We start from the raw sequence: 25,603 nt of genomic DNA on the forward strand, positions 1-25,603 counted from the left end.
GCCATTAACCTGTAAATGAAAAGCCATGGGCCACAGAAGAGAAGTCAAAGTGAATTTATTTTACTTTTAAAGAGAGTCATAAACCTACTTTAAAAATTCATAATTAGAATATAAGATGAATTTAGTAAACGCAATACTTTATTTCAAATGTTTAGTTTTAACTGAATTCAGTTTGCTTTTTTTGAATGTAAACTTTCGTTTTCTTAGCAAGTTTAGAAATATATAGGAAAGCACAGGAAAGATTGAGAAGTTGGATTCAAATGGAGCTTTTGTCTTTATTTAGTTGAGTTTTTGCACCTAATATTGGGAAAATGCTCATCTGAGATGTGACGGATAGATACTGCACATAGAGAAGAGCAGTTGTTAGCTCCTGGTTGTCAGCTTCAGAGTACAGAAATTACATCTGTGCTCAAGAACAGTGAAAATAGATTTAAAAGAGCGCAGAGTTGGTAGTAGATTTTGAAAAGTTTTCTGTTTCATTGTGTGGGGAAATTTTTATAGCCAGAACACTTTGAGATGTAATTTATCAATGGAAAGGCTACAGGTTATTCGAGAAGTAGAACCCTCTTGGGTCCTCTCCTGGTAATTAGTGATCTGCACGATGTGTGATACAGTTTTGTTCCTTCTTGTTGGGATCACTAGTTGAAACTACTGTAATTCCCTTAAAGGAGAGAAAAGAAAATATGTGAGGATATTTATATCACAATCAAAGAAAGAGGTTCTCAGGAAAGATCAGAGAATGTCAAATAAAAAACAGTGTGAAGAGGTTGATGAATGGAAGAAAATGATGCAAGAAAGAGGAGAGGAAGGAAAATGTGCTAATATTGAAGTTATGTCCTAGATCTGGAGAGAGGTGCTGTGCAACCAGTACTGTAGAATTGGGGGAACGAAAATGAAGGAGGAATAATTTTTCTTTCTTCATATCTTCTACATTTTGGGGTTGTGGAGAACTGATGTCATGCCCACAGCCCACCCTTTCTTCCTGTGTACCCAGAGGAGCCAAAGCCCCCATGCTTAGTTAGGGTCAAGTCAGCAATGGTTCACACAGCGTGTGCCAAAGCCTGACTGTCACCCCAAGGGAGACTAGGGCAGTAGGAGGCAGGGGCAGTGACTAGGGAAGAAGGCAGATAAGACCAAATAAATGTGAGGAGTTCCATAAATGTGTTTTATGTATCTACCTTAGATACATCTACCATAGAGCTACGTAGTAGTCACCCCAGCCTCGGAGTGTAACAGACTCTGGTCAAGTAGAACTGCCCAAGAAATTGACTCTGGATGGTCAACACCGAAATCAGATTGATTATATTCTTTGCAGCCAAAGATGAAGAAGCTGTATACAGTTAGCAAAAACAAGACCAGGAGCTGACTGTGGCTCAGATCATGAACTCCTTATTGCCAAATTCAGACTTAAATTGAAGAAAGTAGGGAAAACCACAAGACCATTCAGATATGATCTAAATCAAATCCCTTATGATTATACAGTGGAAGTGAGAAATAGATTCAAGGGACTAGATCTGATAGAGTGCCTGATGAACTCTGGACGGAGGTTCGTGACATTGTACAGGAGACAGGGACCAAGACCATCCCCATGGAAAAGAAATGCAAAAAAGCAAAATGGCTGTCTGAGGAGGCCTTACAAATAGCTATGAAAAGAAGAGAAGCGAAAAGCAAAGGAGAAAAGGAAAGCTATAAGCATCTGAATGCAGAGTTCCAAAGAATAGCAAGGAGAGATAAGAAAGCCTTCCTCAGTGATCAATGCAAAGAAATAGAGGAAAACAACAGAATAGGAAAAACAAGAGATCTCTTCAAGAAAATTAGAGATTCCAAGGGAACATTTCATGCAAAGATGGGCTCGATAAAGGACAGAAATGGTATGGACCTAATAGAAGCAGAAGATATTAAGAAGAGGTGGCAAGAATACACAGAATAACTGTACAAAGAAGATCTTCACGACCAAGATAGTCACGATAATGTGATCACTGACCTAGAGCCAGACATCTTGGAATGTGAAGTCAAGTGGGCCTTAGAAAGCATCACTACGAACAAAGCTATTGGAGGTGATGGAATTCCAGTTGAGCTATTTCAAATCTTGAAAGATGATGCTGTGAAAGTGCTGCACTCAATATTGCCAGCCAGCAAATTTGGAAAACTCAGCAGTGGCCACAGGACTGGAAAAGGTCAGTCTTCATTCCAATCCCAAAGAAAGGCAATGCCAAAGAATGCTCAAACTACCGCACAATTGCACTCATCTCACACACTAGTAAAGTCATGCTAAAAATCCTCCAAGCCAGGCTTCAGCAATATGTGAACCGTGAACTCCCAGATGTTCAAGCAGGTTTTAGAAAAGGCAGAGGCACCAGAGATCAAATTGCCAACATCCGCTGGATCATGGAGAAAGCAGGAGAGTTCCAGAAAATCATCTATTTCTGCTTCATTGGCTATGCCAAAGCATTTGACTGTGTGGATCACAATAAACTGTGGAACATTCTGAAAGAGATGGGAATCCCAGACCACCTGACCTGCCTCTTGAGAAACCTGTATGCAGGTCAGGAAGCAACAGTCAGAACTGTACCTGGAACAACAGACTGGTTCCAAATAGGAAAAGGAGTACGTCAAGGCTGTATATTCTCACCCTGCTTATTTAACTTATATGCAGAGTACATCATGAGGAACGCTGGGCTGGAAGAAGCACAAGCTGGAATCAAGATTGCTGGGAGAAATATCAGTAATCTCAGATATGCAGATGACACTACGCTTATGGCAGAAAGTGAAGAGGAACTCTAAAGCCTCTTGATGAAAGTGAAAGAGGAGAGTGAAAATGTTCACTTGAAGCTCAACATTCAGAAGACAAAGATCATAGCATGTGGTCCCATCACTTCATGGGAAATAGATGGAAAAACAGTGGAAACAGTGTCAGACTTTATTTTTTTGAACTCCAAAATCACTGCAGATGCTGACTGCAGCCATGAAATTAAAAGACGCTTGCTCCTTGGAAGGAAAGTTATGACCAACCTAGATAATATATTAAAAAGCAGAGACGTTACTTTGCCAACAAAGGTCCGTCTAGTCAAGGCTGTGGTTTTTCCTGTGGTCATGTATGGATGTGAGAGTTGGACTGTGGAGAAAGCTGAGTGCTGAAGAATTGATGCTTTTGAACTGTGGTGTTGGAGAAGACTCTTGAGAGTCGCTTGTACTGCAAGGAGATCCAACCAGTCCATTCTCAGGGAGATCAGTCCTGGGTGTTCATTGAAAGGACTGATGCTGAAGCTGAAACTGCAATACTTTGGCCACCTCATGCGACGAGTTGACCCACTGGAAAAGACCCTGATGCTGGGAAAGGTTGGGGGTGGGAGGAGAAGGAGACGACAGAGAATGAGATGGCTGGATGGCATCACCGACTCTGTGGACATGAGTTTGAGTGAACTCCAGGAGTTGGTGATGGACAGGGAAGCCTGGCGTGCTGTGATTCAGGGGGTCGCAGAGAGTCGGACACAGCTGAGTGACTGAACTGAACTGAACATATTGGATATTACTTATTTTGATAGCCATCTTGCTCAGACTTGAGTAATGTCAGTACAGTATAACTACCAGAAAGAAAGAGGTCACAAAGGTGTCTTGATGGTCCCACTTGTGTAATTTTTCTGTATCTTAATGAAGTTGTCTGGCTCACAGTTTGAGCTCTGGATAAATATGTATCTGAAGTGTGGGCAGCTTTAAAATTCAATGTGGTAAAATCAGTTCAATAATAAATTTCGATTTGGGTAATGTCTGAATGCTTTCTGTTGTATAGAGACTGCTAGGTATTAGGGGTATCGTGGTAAACAAGACAGAAATGTCTTAAACAGAATTTATAGTCTAGTGGTATAATTGAAATTTAACAATAATTATATTGTGATAAGGTTTCTAAAAGATAAAGTGTAGTGCTTTGCGAGTTTTAAACTTGTTCTCGATGGGGACGGTGGATATCAGTTTTCTTCAAGGAAGTGATATTTAAGGATGAATCAGGCAGAGTAGAGAGTGGAGGTTCTGCAAACATGACATATTTGAGGAAATGCATGGTCTAATATGGCTAAAGTATGCAGTGAGGAGGAGCTGGAAGGTACTTAGGTTGCACAGGTGGACAAAGATTGTGGAACCAGGTTGCACATTTTGGCCTTTTATTTCGAGGGCAGGAGAAGCCAGTGAAAGGTTCTAAGCAAATTTAAAGATCAGTTCAGTTCAGTTGCTCAGTCGTGTCTGACTCTTTGCGACCCCATGGACTGCAGCATTCCAGGCCTCCCTGTCCATCACCAACTCCCAGAGTTTGCTCAAACTCATGTCCATTGAGTCGGTGATGCCATCCAACCATCTCATCCTCTGTCGTCCCCTTCTCCTCACTCCTTCAGTCTTTCCCAGCATCAGGGTCTTTTCCAAGAGTCAGTTCTTCGCATTAGGTGGCCAAAGAATTGGGAGTTTCAGCTGCAGCATCAATCCTTCCAATGAATATTCAGGACTGATTTCCTTTAGGATGGACTATTTGGATCTCCTTGCAATCCAAGGGACTCTCAGGAGTCTTCTCCAACACCACAGTTCAAAAACATAAATTCTTCGGCACTCAGCTTTCTTTATAGTCAAACTCTTACATCCATACACGACTACTGGACAAACCATAGCTTTGACTAGGCAGACCTTTGTTGACAAAGTAATGTCTCTGCTTTTTAATATGCTATCTAGGTTGGTCATAACTTTTCTTCCAAGGAGTAAGCGTCTTTTAATTGCATGGCTGCAGTCACCATCTGCAGTGATTTTGGAGCCCCCCAAAATAAAGTCTATCATGGTTTCCACTGTTTCCCCATCTATTTCCCATGAAGTGATGGGACCAGATGCCATGATCTTAGTTTTCTGAATGTTGAGCTTTAAGCCAACTTTTTCACTCTCCTCTTTCACATTCATCAAGAGGATTTTTAATTCCTCTTCACTTTCTGCCATAAGAGTGATGTCATCTGCATATCTGAAGTCATTTATATTTCTCCCGGAAATCTTGCTTCCAGCTTGTGCTTCATCCAGTCCAGCATTTCTCATGATGTACTCTGCATATAAGTTAAATAAGCAGAGTGACAATATACAGCATTGACATACTCCTTTCCCAATTTGGAACCAGCCTGTTGTTCCATGTCCAGTTCTAACTGTTGCTTCCTGACCTGCATACAAGTTTCTCAAGAGGCAGGTCAGGTGGTCTGGTATTCCCATCTCTTTCAGAATGTGCCACAGTTTTTTGTGTTCCACACAGTCAAAGGCTTTGGCATAGTCAATAAAGCAGAAATAGATGTTTTTCTTGAACTCTCTCACTTTTTCAGTGATCCAACAGATGTTGGGAATTTGATCTCTGGTTCCTCTGCCTTTTCTAAAACCAGCTTGTACATCTGGAAGTTCATGGTTCACGTACTGTTGAAGTCTGGCTTGGAGAATTTTGAGCATGACTTCACTAGTGTGTGAGATGAGTGCAGTTGTGCAGTAGTTTGAGCATTCTTTGGCATTGCCTTTCTTTGGGATTGGAATGAAAACTGACCTTTTCCAGTTCTGTGGGCACTGCTGAGTTTTCCAAATTTGCTGGCATATTGAGTGCAGCACTTTCACAGTATCATCTTTTAGGATTTGAAATAGCTCAACTAGAATTCCATCACCTCCACTAGCTTTGTTTGTAGTGATGCTTCCTAAGGCCCACTTGACTTCGCATTCCAGGGTGTCTGGCTCTAGGTGAGTGATCACACCATCATGATTATCTGGGTCGTGAAGATCTTTTTTGTATAGCTCTTCTGAGTATTCTTGCCACCTCTTCTTAATATCTTCTGCTTTTGTTAGGTCCATATGTTTTCTGTCCTTTATTGTGCCCATCTTTGCATGAAAAGTTCCCTTGGTATCTCTCATTTTCTTGAAGATATCTCTGTAGTCGTTTCCATTCCATTGTTTTGTAACTATTAAAAGAGAAGCATGAAAAATAGTTTTTATTATTTAACAATCCAGAGATAAGTTTTCCTGATAAATCTATCATATTTCAAGAACCTAGTTTGTTTGTTTTTTAATTTGGTATCCAAAATTCAATATTTGAAAAGAGCAAGGAAGAAACTGGTGCTGTTGAGAGCAACTGTGTGCTTAGTAGTAAATTCATTTAATCGTAATACCCTATCAGGTGATTATTACTGTTCTCTTTTTATGTATGGGGAAACAAAGACTCAGATTTCACATAAAAATAGGGACACAACTAGCAAATAGTTTCAGGGTTTAAATGTCATGCCCTTTTCAGTGTACCACACCATGTAGCTCTATCTAGTTTTTCTGTTGATAGTTTTCCTTGAAAACTATGTTGTGATAACAAAGATGGTAGTTACAGAAGCTATGAAGAATATTATAATTCTATCACATAAAAAGTATCTCTTCAGTAAGCATCATAACATTTTTTAAATGGAGAGAACGTTGGTAGTGCCATCCACAATTCTTATTTTACAAATGAGAAAATTTAGACTAAAGGGATTAAGAACTTTAAGAAGCCACATGCAGTGTAGTGTTATAGCCCCAACTAAATCTTATTATTGGTAATTTATGATATTCAAGCTGGTGCTTTTTTTTTTATCACAGTCATCTTCTAATACATTTGAAGGGAATAGTAAAAAGTCTACTTTGTAATACAGTCAGAACTGGCCAGCTTGAAATACCTCAAAAATAGTCTTCTTAGGAGTTTAGGTATTAGATCTCTACTCTTTAAATGTACGTTTCTATAGTCCTCCCTAAGAACTGTATCTAAAGGCCATATATCACTTTATTCTGATTCTGTTCATTTCTGAAAGGCAAGGTGATTTCCATGAATGGATTTTTGAATGAAGCACTTTGGTTAAATATAATAAATATAAACACTTGGTTTCAAAAAGTAATAATCAGAATTCCTCCTTGCCTAGTAGATTTTTACCTTCCCCAACACGAACATGCTTTACCATGGTCTGTACAGCCTTACCTATCTTTGTAGATGGCCTTCGTGTCTCAGCTCTGCAAGTCCACTGGCTGAGTTCCTGGGCAGGAGGCTTCATCTCTCTGAGCCTCATTGGCATCTCTTGAGACTTCCTGAGGTTGTTATGAGACCCAGAGTGAACTTGATAAGCAGTGGTTTAAAGTATCAAATTGCCCTGACTCTTTGTCAGTAAGGTCATTTATTGATGATGTTGTTACTTTTAGCAATAATACTTTCTAACATTAGTAATACTAAGAGCTATCAAATTATTGTATATGCAATTAGAAATTTTAATATATATTCTAAGCATATGTGAACTTTCATACTTTTATGAAACTTTGTATTTTAGGTCATGTTTGATCTTGTTTTTTGTATCAAAAGAGTGACCTCTACTGTATTTTTTCCCTTTATTTTTGGCTTGCTCAGAAATGAACATATTTTCACTTTCTTGGTGAAGTAATATTATATATATATACTTTAATGTCTTACCCTTTAAAGAAGGTTTTGTTATAACTTTAAAAAAACTCAACATAGTTTACATTAGATAACTAATTAGAAATTCTTATCTTGTTTGTTAATGAGTTTAATAATGTGTTTTTCTGCTATTAATAAAAATACCAGAGAAACTTGTTTCTAATGCTTTGAGATATCTATGAACTTTAAAGGATTTAATAAAAAATGTTGGAAAATCAAAGTAAAACATTTCTTTTCTTTAAACCTAAAGTCTTTTGGATATGCTGAAACTGGAAGGAAAAATGATGAATGGCCTTCGCAGTCTTGGGATCAAAGGAGAAGATATGAGCAAGTTTTTAAAATTAAGTGCACGTAGTTGGGATGATACCTATGCACTGGATATTAGACATTCTTCTATCATGGTAAGTGCCCCTGTAATTTCTCACTTTAAAACCTTTAGGAGACTTAAGACTTAAAACCAGATATTGGCAGACTTTAGAATTAATTTAAGCATTTTGAAAGAGGTTATAGGAGTGAGAAGAAAAAGTAAAACTACAGACTCATTCCCTCTCCCCCTTAGATCTTCCTTTCCCCTTTCTTGTATTCTCTGTACTTCCTCAGGAGAATATCTACTCAGCTCATTCAGTGTCCTTTCCAGCTTTAAAGAGAAAAGCAAAACGAGAACAACAGAATAACTGCCTAAGCAACAGCAGCAACAAAATACCAAATGGCTAATATCTGAGGAATATATGAATACCACCTTAATATAGTGAAAATCTTGCCCAACAATTTACAGTGGCTTCCTGATGTTCTGGTCCATGTATTACAGCCTAAGTGAATTTTTTTGAAATCCGATCACATCACTTTTCCTTCTTTAAAGCACAAAAATAGTCCATGGTAAGGCCTGATAGGTGGAAATGGCTTACTTCCTCCTCTTCCTGCCAGAACCATCTTCCCACCTATAGAGTTAGTCAGCCATCCAGGAATCAGGGAATAATAATGGCACCAAAGAACTGCTGCGTTCCCTGAACATCAGATACCTCAGACTGAAGACAAACTACATTTGCTATTTGTTAGTTGGACCATTGTATTTTCTAGGACAATTTTATAAGTTACTTGTTTGTTGGCTCCAGGTTTTTTGTTTGTTTGTTTTTTAACTACTCTTTAGACAATGTTCTCTCACTGGCTAAAAATTTTACTTGGATGTCTTTATACTCAATAACAGATATCTTTTTCTAATAATGTTTTTATCAGTAAGAGGAATGACCATGTTAGTTATTTTAATACTTTGTGCCTTTTATTTTAAGCATTTATGATTTTGACCATTTTCAGAAAAATTTGGGGGTGAGATAAAATGAGGGAAGTAGTTTCCAAAGCTATTCTTAACATAAGAAATAGACCTGTAAAGAAACTTTCCAACTCCATTTATGAAATAGCATCCTTATCCCCCAAAGTTGGCCGTGGAAGATGGTCAGTCACATGAGGGGAGCAGTCCCCTGATACTGTTCCCATTGCCCGCACTGCCCACAGAGTCTCCTCCTGTATGCTATAAAGACTCCTCTCTTGCCCAGCTGTTGGACACTTTGAGGAGGCGTTCTTTTCCAAGGAACTTCTTGGAAGTAATTTTTATTGAGGTAAAATATAATATAAGGTAATGTTCTGTTAAGCATTTTAAGTCTGTAATTCATTGGCATTAAATATATTCACAGTCTCGTCCAACTGTCACCATTATCTGTTTCCAGAACTTCATCATTTCAAATAGACACCCATTCCCTTCTCCCTTAAGTGCCTGGTAACCTCTGTTCTACTTTTTGTCTCTGTGAATTTGCCTGTTCCTGTGCTGCATGTAAGGGTAGTCATGTGATATTTGTCCAGTTATGCCTGACTTATTTCACTCACCATGATGTTTTCAAGGTTCATCCATATTGTAGCATGTATAAGAATTTCATTCCTTCTAAGACTAGTAATTTTTAAAGTATCTTTTTTACATACCATTAAGGGAAGCTTTATGTCTCAAATGCTTCTATTTTTCCACTTGGAAAGTGCCTGTCTGAATAGAAAATTGTTTCTGAGACTTAATTCGCTGCTGTTGCTGCTGCTAAGTCGCTTCAGTCATGTCCGATTCTGTGCGACCCCATAGATGGCAGCCCACCAGGCTCCGCCGTCCCTGGGATTCTCCAGGCAAGAACACTGGAGTGGGTTGCCATTTCCTTCTCCAATGCGTGAAAGTGAAAATGAAGTCACTTAGTCGTGTCCGACTCTTTGCGACCCCATGGACTGCAGCCTACCAGGCTCCTCTGTCCATGGGGTTTTCCAGGCAAGAGTACTGGAGTGGGTTGCCATTTCCTTCTCCGGACTTAATTCTCTAGCTACCTCCAAAAAGATTAACTGGCACTAAATGCAGAGCTCTGGGGTCTCAGCACTGTTCAACTTGATCTGTTAAAGCAACAAAGTTAGCTCACACATAAGCTTTATTTTTGCTTATAGCATTTACTACCACCCATTATGATATGTATTCATTTATAATCTTCTTCCAGTGGAATGTAAATGCCCCCCATGCCAGGACTTTGTTAAATACCGTCAACATACATCAGATCTTATTTAATAGGAAGTACGCCAAAAAAAAAAATTGTTGAATATCTTAATGTCAAAACAAAACTATTCATGAATGAATGCAGTACTTTGCTTTAAATTCTTTTTCCCCTGAATCTGTTTCTCTACTTACTTTTTGTCTTTACAGACAAAGCTGAGTCTCTGAGTTAAGTCATTTCTGATTTCTTTGTTTATACCCTCCCCCTCAAAATATGAGGGGTTGGCAGTTTATTTCTTAAAAGTCTGGTTGAGAATTAAGGAAGAACTTGAGGGTCATTAGTTTTCTTCCATCCCTGACTTATCATTTCAGGTTTCTCTGTCTCAGACTTCAGGAGTCACAATTTAGATTTTATCTACTTTAATTGTTATATATTTGCAGCCTTTATATAGTACCTCAAGTATGTGAAGAATCAGTAAAAACTATCATAGGATTATGTGTTTGGCTCCTCTGGATTGTAATTTCTTTTTAGTTCACTGTGCCAGACCTCCCACAGTGATGGGGTCTTTGGTCATATTGTAGCAGAACTACCCCTACAATTATTTTTTGTACTTCAGTTAAGAGTGTAACTTGACAAGCACACCCCACAGTCATAAAGGCAAATTTCCCTGTCCTCATCCAGTAATGATGTTGTTAATCAGTTGACTAGACATGTGGGTTTATTTCTGGACTTTGAGTTCAGTTCTGTTGATATGTATCTTATCCTTATTCCAACACCAGACTATTTATTTTTTTTTTACTGTAGCTTTGTAGTGACTTTAAAAATTGGAAATTATGAGTCCTACAGCTTTATTCTTCATCTTTAAGATTGTCTTGGCATTTTACACCTTTTTCCTTTCTTTTTGAATTATGGAATGAGCTTGTCCATTTCTGTTAAAAAAAAAAAGACAAGCTGGAATTTTTATTGAGATTTTGTTGAATCAATAAATTGTTTAAGGAATATTGCCATTTAGACATGTTACAATTGCTATTTAGACATCTTCCAATCCGTGAATGTGAGGTGCCTTTCCATTTATTTAGGGTAATTTCTTTCAACAGTGTTTTGAAGCTTTCAGTGTAAGTTTCAGGCTTGTTAAATTATTTTTAAGTATTTTACACTTTTTGATGTTACTATAAATGGAATTGTTTCCTTATGTTTAATTTAGAATTTTTCCTTGCCTTTTATTTTTTTGTTGTTGAAATACTGAATACTGTGGCACTTCCTGGAAGTCATATTCTCACCCCTTCCCAGGATTTGTGATTATTGCTGTTTGCTGTTGTTTAATAGTGACTCATTTTATAGAGTCTGTATTCTTTTTCATGTGTGGCCACAGAAATCTCTGTTAGGTTAGCCTATTCATCTGCTAACTACTGGACCGAGATTTTACTAAAGTGCCTGGAACCAGAAAATCTCCCAGTCTTTGCATCTTGACAGAGGTGCTTTGTGTATGTCGCACATGGAGGGAGGAAGAGTAGCACACACTAAACATTCAACTATGTGGTCTGCATCTATGCATTCACCTTCAGTTCTTGTTTGCATAGAGCTTGAAAGTCAACCAGAAGTGAGAACATAGGACCTTCTCTCGGGCCCTCCTTAGCATGCCCATGGCCTTGTACATTCCCAGGAATTCATCAGAACCTCTCAAATCCCTGTTTCCCATTCCCCAACCTTTCCTCACTAGGTTTGTAGTTACTGCGTCATATATCCCAACAATTTTCTACTATCTCAGGAGTGTCTAAACATTTTCCAGTAAATGTTTTGCATAAATTAGAGTAACAGCTTTCATACTAGGCAAATTATGAGTGAGGCAGAGTAAAGGCAAGACTTTTCAGAACGTTTTCTAGGAAGTCACCAGACAGTTCAGACAAAAAGTTACAATTCTTTCAGAATAAAGTCCATTCTCCTGCTTCCAATATCGGTACTGGAATGTGAGCTGTCATTTTCAAGGCTACTGTTTAGGCTGGGAGCAGGAAATGGGATTGAGGTAAATTATTACAATACCATAAATCTCAATGTTACTGAGATTCAGCCTTTTTTCTTGAATAAACACTCTCAGCGTTGCTGTAAACTTTTGATTGGTTTTCATGGTTCTGAAAATGATCATTCCCACAGATTTTCTAGTTTTTCCGTGTTTTTGTATAAGGATGAAGTTTTGGAATTTCTTACTCAGACATTTTAGCTAATGTCACTCCCCCAAAAGAACTCAAAAGATGTGAACTATTAGTCTTTGCTTCTTTGAGAATGAGTATCAGCCTCTAACAGATTGACCTATCCTGTGATTATTTGTTGACTTGTATAACTCCCTGGATGCTGAGGAGGTTGTTTTACAGGTTCTAATCAATAAATAACAATATCTTCTTTTCAGTATCTTGGAAGCCTAGTAGATAGCCAAGGCCTGAGTTATGACCAGCAGAACAGATGGAGGTAGATCTTTGGCCTGTCAGTGCCAGTCCCTTCTAGTTCCCGCTGCTGCTTCTGTGTGTATGTTCACCCGAGACTAGAGACAGGGCAGGCAGTGTCTGTGGGCTAGTCAGCATGATTTCCCGTGTTGTCTCAGTAGTTCTCCAAAACGGATCTGGATATCACCTCAACTTCTTCACCCAGCACTCATGGCCGTAAATTGTGTCATTTCTATAGCGTTCTAACTTTAGTATTTGTGATAAGAATCACGTAGGGCATTTGTTTTGAATGGGACTTATTTAGTAGGTCTGAAGTGGTGCCAAGGAATCTGCATTTTAAATAAACCCATTCAGCTGTTTTGATCCACATTGAAAGCTACTCAACACTCCAGTCGTTAATTCAAGTTCAGTGGGACTGACGCATGAAGCATAATGCTGGTTTCTCACTTGAAACAAAAAAATATAACTCACCACCAAGGGGATAAGATACTCACATCATATATCTTTTCCATATTGGAGAGCCAGATACGACTGTCATTTGCTGTTTGAATTATCTTCCTTCAGACTACAGTTCTGAAAATGCCCCCAGGAACAAAGTTGAGGCGAATGTGGAGCTTGCCTCATGTTCCTTCTGCTTTCAAGGGTTACAACTCCTTAGTTCTTGATTGTTGATTGACCCATACCTCCAAGCCTCTAAACAATAGTTTTCTCCATCTGTTGACATTGTTTCAGGAGAGAGAGCTAGTTAAATATAAGCTATTCCACCTTGGTTAGAATTGAATGTCCTAAGTGTCAGTTTTAAAAATTTAATTTTTCTGAGTCATTTTATTTTCCTTATGTCCAAGCTTTTAAATTTTAGAGAGGTGAATGACCTCGTTGCCTCCTATACCTTAAATGTTTTACGAAGACTATTTAATAAATAGTTTAATTTTTTAATATGAAAAACAAAGATGAGTAAATAGTCAATTGTTTCAAAGGGAACATAATGTAAAAGGCTATGGGAATATAAAATTGTTGCACATAATGTTTGTTCCTTACAGAATATTCATCTAGCTTCTTATACTTAATCAGAAATGTAGAAAATCTTAGGTATATTTCACTTGTTGTTTGATAAAGTCAGATTTGAAAATGATTTAAGTATTAATATAGCTTTCACAGCTTTCTTGATTCTTTTCTAGTGGATTAATAACTTAGAAACTGATGAGATGTATTTAACATGGCCTTCAAGTTACCAGGAACTTTTGAAACCAATATTCCCTGGAAGTATACCTTTCATAAGGCGTAATTTTCATAATTTGGTGAGTTTGAAATTGTGTCTGCATCTTTTATAAAGATATCACTGGTTTTTTTGGTACTACCTTACTGTTGGTAATTAGGCATCTGAGTAATAAGGAAGTATTTGCCTAATGTAACAAGCTTGAGGTGGCATGGCTGACTAGGTTTCACAAGCTAGCAGAGACACATAATCTGCCTTTTATTGTTTTATCCCCATGTACCTTTATAATACCAATATTAAGTTGATGGGTTACTGTTAAATTTTCTAAAAGGAATTTATGATCAAACTTTTCTTCTATATTATAAGAATTAATAAATTTCAGTACATTTAAGGGAAAAATACACAAATACTACTTTGTAATCTGTGCATATAAATGTTCATTATTACAGTGTTAAGTAACCTTATAGAAATTTAAACTGTGGAGAAAACATCTAGGGCTTTTACAGGTTTTCACATAGGAAGTGAATATCTTAGTTTCTAGGGCAGATGTTAAGCCATTATTTTTTTGGTCAAAATTCAATTTGTTTCTTTTTTAAAAAATTTATCACAGAAAATCCAATGAACACTTAGAATAAGGTATTTCACTTCCTGTAAAAAAAACAAAAAACATTTACTTTGAGCTGGATGTGTAGCTTTTAGAAATTCTTCATAAACTGTGAAACTCTTATATACATTCCTCAAAATTCTTTAGTAGAAAGTTTTAAGAAATTGTACCTTGAATTTCATACTTTTAGTTACAGAAATTAGATTAAATTTCAATTTCATAAAAATTCTGAAGTTTTAAAACAAAATGGTGATTATAGACTGTCTACTTTTTTTAGGTTCTGTTTATTGATCCTGCTCAAGAATATACCGTGGATTTTATAAAAATTGCTGAACTTTTCTATCATCATAAAATTCCTCTTAGGTAATTGTCAATTTATAACTGTCAGTTGAAGGAAATCTAGTGATGTTCACGTTGTGTTACACTGGTTGTTAATGTGGAATTCAAGGTGACCGTTATCTCAGTGCTGTATGTTGTGAAGAAGCATACAGCCTTATGATAGACTCTGTTAATCACACCTGCTTGCTAATCTTGTCTACTGTATTACCTTCCTGAGAGAATGATCTTGTCACTTTCGGTGCTTGAAGATGGATCCATTTCCTATGGTTGTGTTAAGAGTACACTCCCCCCCGCCTTTTTTTTTTTTTGGAAAAAAAAAAAAGCCACTTGATAATGTCACCACCAGAGAGTTTTACATTTTGGAAGACTCCTGCAGAGATGAGAATTTTGGTGAATAGTCATTACAAATCAAACCTTTTCAAACAGTAATACTCTTCTTTACCCCATCTGTTAACTCATTCCCTCCATCTAGATGTTGGAGTCTAATAATGTTTAAAATCCATCATTTGTTATGGTTCAAGAGGGAGTTGTGATATTTCTTACTCATCTTCTTTCCTAGAATTGGTTTTGTGTTCGTTGTTAATACAGATGATGAGGTTGATGGAACAAATGATGCTGGAGTTGCCCTTTGGCGAGCTTTCAATTATATTGCAGAAGAGAATGGTATATCACAAGCATTTCTGTTCATAGTACATGTGAGTTAATGCACTACATATAATTTCTTCAGAATGTAGAGTATTTTTGCATTGTTATCATTATTACTGTTTGTTTTAACATTTTAGTTTATAAAAACTGTCATGATAGATTAGTGCACATGATGAATTTGATTCTTGCAACTCTCAGCTTAAGTACACAATATTGTCCCCACTTTATAAACAAGGCAACTGAGGCTCTGCCAAAAATCTGAATTTATTTAGGTTTACCCAACTGATAAAGGAACATAAATTGTATACATAAATTTAGAGGAAGCATATTGATAGAAAATAATTAGTAAGAGAATTCTTAAACTGGGTTTTGAATAAAATCATGAGTGGAGAAGATTATTTCAAATTTAAATGCTCTAAGTGGCAAAGTTAATAAGACTTCCTAGAGATTTTCAGAGGAGGAAAACTTCACGGCAGCAAATTGGTATCAAAATGATAAACAATAAGATTGATACTGAATCTGACAAACTGTAAGAAATTGGTAAGAATCTGATTAAGGAAGTAATGAGGTAAGAAAATTATTTTATAATGGTGGCTCTCTTATGGCTCATAATGGAAATATAAATGCATTAAAGAACAGTATTATTGGTGTTAAGAGAGTCAGATTATAGTTTTAAAAATCTTCTATTCATTTTTTATTTATTGTTCTATGGCTTGTCAACCGTTATTAGAACTTCCTGTCATATTGCAATGGACTTAAACAGCTGGTAGCTGGGCAGTTAATGATAATCTGATACAAACAGGATCTGACACCTTATGTAAAAAATAATATCAGGAAGCTTAAAAACTTATTGTGAAAAACAAAGCATTAAGATGTTAGGAAGAAATTAGGACCCCAAAGGAGTTAAGATTCCTCAATAATATTTTAAAAATTATGAGTCTGAAGGAGAATGCTGATAGATTTAGCTACTTACAAATGAAAACCAGTGCATTGTTCATCAAAAGATATCATAAAGAAGTGAGGGAAATAAGTTCCAAGGAAGAGAAATATTTGTAGTACATGATATGTACTAGATTTCCTACAAATTGAAAAACCCAATGGAAAAAAATACATAAAGAGATTTTCAAAATATTAGAGGATACATTAATGTTAAGCCAAAATGTATTGAAATTATTAAAGTAAATAAATGTTTATTACAACTAATGGTAACTGAGTATCTTGGAAATCATAAAAATGCAAATAAAGCTTACCCTGAGATATATCTCATCTCCTATAATTTGGCAGTAATTAGGAGGGATTGGGGGCAGGAGGAGTAGGGGACAACAGAGAATGAGATGGCTGGATGGCATCACCGACTCAATGGACATGAGTTTGAGTGAACTCCGGGAGTTGGTGATGGACAGGGAGGCCTGGCGTGCTGTGATTCATGGGGTCACAAAGAGTCGGACACGACTGAGCGACTGAACTGAACTAAAGAAAGATGACATTGTCATACATTAATGAGAATGGAGAACAATGGAAATTCCTTTACACTGTTACACTGCTTATAAGAATATGAATTGGTATAACCACTTTGAGAAACAATTGTAGTTCTTCAAAATTTGAAGTTAAATTTGCATATTCCCTACACATATGCACACACACATACTTTGAGACAAATCTTTGCTATAGGAGACTATTAGCAGAATCATGCACAATAGCAACAAACCGGAAACTACATATATTTGGTATATTGGAATACTATATATATATATATGTAAAATCCATATTAATCAGTAAAATTTAATCATTTCACATGATGAATCATGATATGCTAAAATCATGGATGTGTTAGAGGCATAATGAAAGTATAGAAGGCCAACATATTACCATGTACTGTTTAAAGCTCAAAAAGCAAACAAAACTAAATATCATAGTGCCTGGAAATACATTCAGATAAAACTCTAGAACTTAGATATTCAGATAAAACTCTAGAAAGAAATGGTAAACAGAAACAAGATGTTGCTTGCTTCTGAGGAACAGAGGGAGATGAGATTGGGAGGAAAATTGTGCTTCACCGATATTATTATTCCACAGTGATGTTCATTTTCAGTGTTATCTGGTTTGTTCGTGGAGATGGTTCATTTTGTTAGTTATACTTCATAATGTCTCATACTTTTTTTGCTTACCAAGTTACATAACTGTTCTGAAATTTGTATATGGCTGAGTCCCTTTGCTATTCACCTGAAGCTACCACAACATTGTTAATAGACTATGCATGCATGCTAAGTCACTTCAATCATGTCCAACTCTTTGTGACTCTATGAACCAAAGCTTCCCAGGCTTCTCCGTCCTTGAGATTTTCAAGGCAAGAATACTGGACTGGGTTGCCATATCCTTCTCCAGGGCATCCTTCCAACCCTGGGATTAAACCTGGGTTTCCTGCATTGCAGGCAGATTCTTTATCATCTGAGCCACTAGGGAAGCCCATGCCAAGTTGCCAAGTCGCTTCAGTCGTGTCCGACTCTGTGTGACCCTATACATGGCAGCCCACCAGGCTCCTCCGCCCATGGGATTTTCCAGGCAAGAATACTGGAGTGGGATGCCATTGCCTTCTCCAGGGAAGCCCATAGCCCAATACAAAATAGAAAGTTTAAAGTTTGGAAAAAAAATTTAGACATTCTGAAGCCAAGCAGTTGGAGATTGAATCACAAAAATTTGAAATTTATATACAATGTTCAAAGGGGTAAGCCTGTGATATTTGGATTACAGTACTTACATATCTGCAAGTTTGTCTTCCTAACTAGATTATAAATTTCACAAGATTGAAAATATCTCTTTTGTGCTTACAAGATGTTACACACACATGTTAATGAAAATGAAAGGATTTATATTTTTATTTCAGGTCTCAAATTCTCATAGTGTATTAATGTATTTAGATTGTACACACTCTTGCTTTCCATAGAAACAGAGATGGTTTAAAAAAGGATTGCATTTTTAATAAATATTTGCATATAAGCTATGTTATCTAAAATGTGAATAAATTGCATGACATCGCAAATTCCTCAAAAAAACAAAATTTTGAAATTATATATAAGAATATTGAATTGTTATATATCTGAAGTAGCTTATGTAAGACATTCTAGCTAACTTAGATACCTTGCTGCTGCTGCTGCTGCTGCTGCTAAATTGCTTCAGTCGTGTCCGACTCTGTGCAACCCCATAGACGGCAGCCCACCAGGCTCCCCCATCCCTGGGATTCTCCAGGCAAGAACACTGGAGTGGGTTGTCATTTCCTTTTCCAATGCATGAAAGTGAAAAGTGAAAGTCAAGTCGCTCAGTCGTATCCGACCCTCAGCAACCCCACGGACTGCAGCCTTCCAGGCTCCTCCGTCCATGGGATTTTCCAGGCAAGAGTACTGGAGTGGGTTGCCATTGCCTTCTCCGTAGTTAAGATATTTACTAAAGAGCAACTGGAAATGAAAATAAGCATTTCTGAAATAAGTCATTTAAATTATTTTTTAGTGTGTGTATATATATATCTTTTAAAATAAAGGTAACCATTATTTTATTAAGAATCATAGGCTTGATCTAAATAGACTAACATAGAAACTTGCTACGGTATTTTGAAAGCTTTAGAATATTCACAATACCATTTTTATTAGAAAATGATAGATTTTATTATTAAAACAGTTTGCTTATCTCTGTATGTGGGTGTAGTGTGTGTATATAAATGTATGTATATAGTATGCTTAGAACTTAGAAAATATAAAATAAGTTCTTTGTAAATATTCATGCTAAGGAAAAGAAAACTAGCTACTGTAAGATGAAAATCATAATATCTTTATTTTCACAGATGTACAAAAAAGTGGAGAATCACAAAATACTCACTGTTAACAGTGTGAAGAGTGTTCTTCAAAATAAGTTTCCTCATGCTAATATTTGGGATATTTTGGGAATTGATTCTAAATATGATGGTGAAAGAAAGGTAAGTTGGAATGCAAATTTTTTAAAACATGGTGAAGAAACTTTTATTATCTCATGAATAAATGATCTTACTATAACTTTACAATCAAATTTAGATTTTAAACGTTAAAAAAAAGGGAAATTTATACCTTTGAATGACACGTTTATACAGTGTTTCATTTGGTTCAGTTCAGTTCAGTCGCTCAGTCGTGTCCAACTCTTTGCAACCCCATGAATCGCAGCACGCCAGGCCTCCCTGTCCATCACCAACTCCCAGAGTTCACTCAAACTCATGTCCATCGAGTCAGTGATGCCATCCAGCCATCTCATCCTCTGTCGTCCCTGTCTCCTCCCACCCCCAATCCCTTCTAGCATCAGGGTGTTTTCCAGTGAGTCAGCTCTTCACATGAGGTGGTCAAAGTATTGGAGTTTCACCTTTAGCATCAGTCCTTCCAATGAACACCCAGGACTGATCTCCCTTAGAATGGACTGGTTGGATCTCCTTGTAGTTCAAGGGACTCTCAAGAGTCTTCTCCAGCACCACAGTTCAAAAGCATCAATTCTTTGGCGATCAGCTTTCTTCACAGTCCAACTCTCAGATCCATACATGATCACTGGAAAAACCATAGCCTCGACTAGACGGACCTTGGTTGGCAAAGTAATGTCTCTGCTTTTTAATCTGCTATCTAGGTTGGTCATAACTTTCCGTCCAAGGAGTAAGCGTCTTTTAATTTCATGGTTGCAATCACCAACAGCAGTAATTTTGGAGCCCCCCAAAATAAAGTCTGACACTGTTTCCACTGTTTCCCCATCTATCTCCCATGAAGTGATGGGACCAGATGCCATGATCTTAGTTTTTTGAATGTTGAGCTTTAAGCCAACTTTTTCACTCTCCTCTTTCACTTTCATCAGGAGGCTCTTAGTTCGTCTTCACTTTCTGCCACAAGGGTGATGTCATCTGCATATCTGAGGTTATTGATATTTCTCTGTTGGATCTCCTTGCTGTCCAAGGGACTCTCAAGAGTTCTCCAACACCACAGTTCAAAAGCATCAATTTTTCGGTACTCAACTTTCTTTAGAGTCCAACTCTCACATCCATACATGACTACTGGAAAAACCATAGCCTTGACTAGCTGGTCCTTTGTTGGCAAAGTAATGTCTCTGCTTTTTAATACGCTGTCTAGGTTGGTCATAACTTTTCTTCCAGGGAGCAAGCGTCTTTTAATTTCATGGCTGCAGTCACCATCTACAGTGATTTTGGAGCCCCAAAAAATAAAGTCTGTCACTGTTTCCCCATCCATTTGCCATGAAGTGATGGGACCAGATTCCATGATCTTAGTTTTCTGAATGTTGAGCTTTAAGCCAACTTTTCACTCTCTTCTTTCACCTTCATCAAGAGGCTCTTTACTTCTTCTTTGCTTTCTGCTATAAGTGTGTTGTCATCTGCATATCTGAGGTTACTGATACTTCTCGCAGCGTATATATACAGTTATATATATATGTAATGTAGCTCAGAGATAATATAGTTCAGTGGTTAAGACTTCAGACTATTGGTCACACACTTGTAAATACAAATTCTGTTTCCAAAATGTAGTAGTTATATGACATTGGAAGTGACTCTCTGTATGTTTTATTAAATGTAAAGTGAATATAATATTAGTACTTAGCTTCAGAGAGTAATTATTAATCTGTTGGCTATCATGACAATTTTAATGATGCATAGTGTTGAGTAGTGAATGAATTAATTGCTAGTGATACTGTATCATACAAGATAAAATCCAGATGCTGAAGACCTTCATCATCTAGCCCCTCCACCCCTCTGGCCTAATATCTTCTCCCTACATATTAATAACTCCTCCCACTGTAAACAAAGAAAACTGTTTGCCATTACCTGAGTATACCATATTCTCTCTTCCCTTCTATTCCTGGCAGTGCTGTCTGTTTTCGCTTGGAATGTCTTTCTCCACTTTTAAAGGACAAGCAAATTTTTACTTGTCCTTTTAAGATTTTGCTGCTATTCTCTGAAGAGGGTTTTTATGATCCCTTCTCTCCACCATCAAACTTTGTCCCTTCTTTTCTCGGCTCCCATAAAACCTGGTATATGATTTCAGTTTTGCTTGTATATATGTGAGTCCCTTGAAGGCAGATATTTTAGCTTTGTACTCACAGAGTCTAGCCAAACACGTGAATTCAGTGAATGTTTAATAAACAAATGAACATAGAGATAAATTAACCTCTTATGCAGTTAGATGTATTTTTTAAAGTAAAGTCATACTCTCTATCAAAGGCCAGCAAACTACAGCCCCTGAGCCAAATCCAGCCTTTCTACCACCTGTTTTTCCACCTGTTTTTATAAACACAGGTTGTTGGAGACAGCCAGGTTCATTCATTCATGTGTTGTGTGTCACTGCTTTTGCACTGTAACATCACAGTTGAGTAGTTGTGTCAGAGACCAGATGGCTCACAAAACGTAAAATATGTGTCTGGCCCTTTTAAAAAATGTTTTCTGACTTGTTCTCGGTAGGTAAATTTCCTTCCTTAAGTAGCGTTATAAAGAACAGATAAAATTAGCAAAACTAACATTTATCTATGACATACAAAAATGTGGCAGTCCCTTTATTTATGTATTTCTTTTTCAGACAGACATATTCTGTTTAACTCTCTGGTATTTTTTTAATTGAATAGGCAGGAACAAACTTTTATAAGATGACTGGCTTGGGTCCTTTGCCTCAAGCTCTTTATAATGGTGAATCCTTTCACCGTGAAGAGCTGAATTTTAAGGAACTAGAAATGGCTGTTTTTCACAGAATGATGGATACAACTGTGTATTTACAAAAAAAAGTTTTTATGGTAGGTAAGCATGTATGAGAAAATGTATGATGAATGATATATATAAATTATTTCTGTATTACATTAGAACTGTCTTCATAGCTAAAGTTAATTGCATAAAAGTTTCCAGTCTGATCATTTAGTAGTGCTTTTTAAAGTAGTAATTAAATTTATCTGTGGATAATTATATCTAAAAATTGCTTAATTGGAAAGAAACTCCAAAGTTTTACAGGAAAATTTATTATAAGAATTTTAAATTGACTTATTTTAGATTAAGCAATCTTTAAATGTATTCTCTGCATCATATTAAAACATATGTATATAAATTGTCTGTATTACCTAAATAATATTTTGTTATTTTAGGGTACATTAAATGATCGAATAAATGCAGTTGACTTCCTAATGGGTAAAAATAATGTTGTGCCCCGTATAAATCCTTTGATTTTGCACAATAAATGGCAGTACCTTAATTTGATATCTACATCAGGTAAAATAATCCTTCCATGTACTTTTCTACAAATGTTTATTGAGTTGTGAATGTTTTATTAATTCATTATTTAACATTTAATATTAAAATTTTTAGTAACTGCTGATGTTGAAGATTTCTCTACTTTCTTCTTCTTGGATACACAAGATAAGAGTGCTGTAATTGCAGAGAACATGTACTATGTAACTGAAGGAGGTAATAAGCATATTTTATTTTCCTGAATTTATTCCTAAATGGTAAAAGTTAATAATTTTATTAAATGTTTGCATAACACATTTTTGTATGTTGATATTTGATTAGAGGCCTGGTTTTCAATTTGAGAATTTGTAAATTGTTAGAATAAAAGGATTTTGCTGAGAAAAATGATGCCGCCTATCCTGGCTAATCATATATGCAGAGGGGTTAATCTTATTTCTTTGCCTTTTTTTTAAAGCAAGCTATTCTGTTATTCTCCTTTTTAGGAAGGTGGTAAAACACTTTCAAGATTAAGTAACCTGATACTCTTATAAGGCATAAATAAAAGTGTAAGCCCCAGATGAGAGAATAATTCTGCATTCCGGTTAAACAGTGTCTGAATGTTTTGCTTAGGATGGCGGTCATATCCAAAGGAAGGGGGACCAAGGCAGGAACATCTTTGGAAATAAGGGTTTAGCCTAGACAGGAAAACTGCAATATGACCACAGGTTTGTGAGGTACCATAATGGAGTTAGATTGGTTTGAGTTTCACTTTGTTTTGTTTGACCTACTTTGTTCTGGAGAGAACACAGAGAACCCATGCATGAACCATAAAAGAAAGCTGAGTTTTATGTTGTTATATAAAGTGATAACTTTCTGATAATGAGTGATCTAAAGATGAAATTACTGTGAAATAAGGGGTAATTTTTATATATGAGAGAGATTAAAGCAGACAGCTAATTTTTGAGAATGCTATGGGGTGAATCCAAATTAGGACCAGGTCACCTTTGAATTACTTTCTAACAGATCTTGATTTTACGTTCATATAGTGGTCTGTCTACAAGAAATTCAACGAATAGTAAAATATAATTCAGTTCCATTGTATGGCAGGCTAAGGTCCTGAATGTGTCAAGTGAAGGGAAAAGTAGACAGAGAAATAGGGAATAAAAAATAGAAGAAATATATTTATCAGGTTCTGGATTGTATTTCAAAAATTGCTTCGGGGCGTCAGAATAGAGTAAACTAGCCTACAATTAATGCCCTTAGATTAAATCTCTTGCAATTTAAAAGAATAATTAACTGAGAAACACCTTATTTCTTTATTTGTATTTATGTAAAGAAATATAAAATTGGAAGAAACTTGCTTAGTATTTTTTAAGTATTTCTCAGTTTACTATTTGTAATGGTAAAAGTGCTGACATTTAAGAAGGCATGAGAATTCTTTACCTTTCTTCTTTGAAAAGAATGTGCCACCACTGCATTACTCTTAAATTGCTTCTGAAGGATTGCAAGGAGAATCAGTGTTGTCCTTCATTTTGTTACATTTTTTTTTCACTAACCAAAGCCAGTTTTTGCATAATTATATATTACTGGGTATGGTACCATAGCATCACCTACTCAGTGGATATGAGTTTGAGCAAACTCCAGGAGATGGTGCAGGACAGGGAAGCCTGGCATGCTGCAGTCCTTGGGGTTGCGTGCTGCAGTCCATGGGGTTACAAAGAGTCGGACACGACTTAGTGATTGAACAACAACAGTGATGATAACTGTAGCTTCACATTTATTCAGGTGTAAGTTTTTGGTATAGCAAACTTTCTACAGTTATTTTAAGTGGGTCATATGATCTAAGGGACTAATTTTTGTATAATTTTGATGATAGCCAGACAAGTATTAGTTCAGATGTTATATGCTGAGGTTGGATGAAATTAAACCCATTTAACTGTGACTGCAGGATTAAAAATTGTTTCATCTTGTGGCTTCCAGATTTTCAGATGTTTCTGGAAAAAAAATGTATTGATGTTTTTGGCACAAGATGATGTGAATTAGACTAAGTTAACAATAGCCAGAATTTTTGAAATACATGAACCATAAGCTAATAAAATATTGCTGTTTCCAGTATCTGCTAATAATTTATTGTGTCTGGTTTTATGTTATGTAAGGTATAAGTATCATTTTTTTTTTACATATGTAGCTGGTAGGCACGGAGAAGGCAATGGCAAGCCACTCCAGTACTCTTGCCTAGAAAATCCCATGGATGGAGGAGCCTGGTAGGCTGCAGTCCGTGGGGTCGCTAAGGGTTGCACACGACTGAGCAACTTCACTTTCGCTTTTCACTTTCACACATTGGAGAAGGAAATGGCAACCCACTCCAGTGTTCTTGCCTGGAGAATCCCAGGGACGGGGGAGCCTGGTGGGCTTCCGTCCATGGGGTCACACAGAGTCGGACACGACTGAAGTGACTTAGCAGCAGCAGCAGCAGCTGGAAGGCAATTTTTCATGCCAACAGTGGAACCTTGATAAGCATAATACAATTTTCTCTACTGGCCAAAGTATCCCATAGATGTGTTTCTTGGGGACTATTCTTTCTTTTTGGTATCTGAGTTTATACAAAGTTTATAAATGAATTACTCTTAACATTTTCTATGTATTTCATTCTGTGTGTGTGTAATTTTTACCAATATTTGCTTATTTTCAAAATGATTCATTTAAAAAATTATTATTTTTATGTATTTTCTTAACTGGACATGTTCCTGTCTTTGCTTTGATTTTAAGAATTAGTTTATACTGTTTGAAACTTTCAGATGATTACGTAATTTCTTCAGTCACTTTCTGGATTGTTGCTGATTTTGACAAACCATCTGGGAGAAAACTGCTTTTTAATGCATTAAGTCACATGGTGAGTATTTGGACACTTTCTACAAAAATTAATGTGTTGTAATTTTGAGAAAGCAGTATGAAAAATGTTCATTAAATCTTTATTTTCTTTCATGTTAACATTTTCAGTTCCTTAACTTGGTTAGAACATGGTGCTAAGGCAGGAATTCAGATTCTTTCTCCTTGTAAGATAGGTGACCTTGCCCAGAGAAGACAGCCCTACATGTCTTCTGTGATTCATGACTTTTATATTCTCTCCTAGTCCTTGCTATTGGACATACATGTACATGTCTAATAGTGTGTAT

The 25,603-nt window shown here is 36.6% G+C and overlaps 1 protein-coding gene across 3 annotated transcripts in view; it reads left to right on the plus strand.

The window, feature by feature from the left end:
* Nucleotides 1-25,603, plus strand: part of UGGT2 (UDP-glucose glycoprotein glucosyltransferase 2) — a 140,779-nt gene that overhangs the window by 50,123 nt on the left and 65,053 nt on the right. For all 3 annotated transcript variants that reach the window (XM_055426570.2, XM_055426572.2, XM_055426573.2), the window contains exons 12-20: nt 7,707-7,857; nt 13,583-13,702; nt 14,502-14,587; nt 15,123-15,258; nt 19,044-19,175; nt 21,839-22,003; nt 22,346-22,469; nt 22,566-22,664; nt 25,226-25,320. In XM_055426570.2, the coding sequence (XP_055282545.2) occupies nt 7,707-7,857; nt 13,583-13,702; nt 14,502-14,587; nt 15,123-15,258; nt 19,044-19,175; nt 21,839-22,003; nt 22,346-22,469; nt 22,566-22,664; nt 25,226-25,320 (1,108 nt within the window). The remainder of the gene's footprint in view (nt 1-7,706; nt 7,858-13,582; nt 13,703-14,501; nt 14,588-15,122; nt 15,259-19,043; nt 19,176-21,838; nt 22,004-22,345; nt 22,470-22,565; nt 22,665-25,225; nt 25,321-25,603) is intronic.

The sequence above is a fragment of the Moschus berezovskii genome, chromosome 13, assembly GCF_049115385.1.
Source record: "Moschus berezovskii isolate FMDL1 chromosome 13, NW_MosBer_1.0, whole genome shotgun sequence".
Lineage (NCBI taxonomy): Eukaryota > Metazoa > Chordata > Mammalia > Artiodactyla > Moschidae > Moschus > Moschus berezovskii.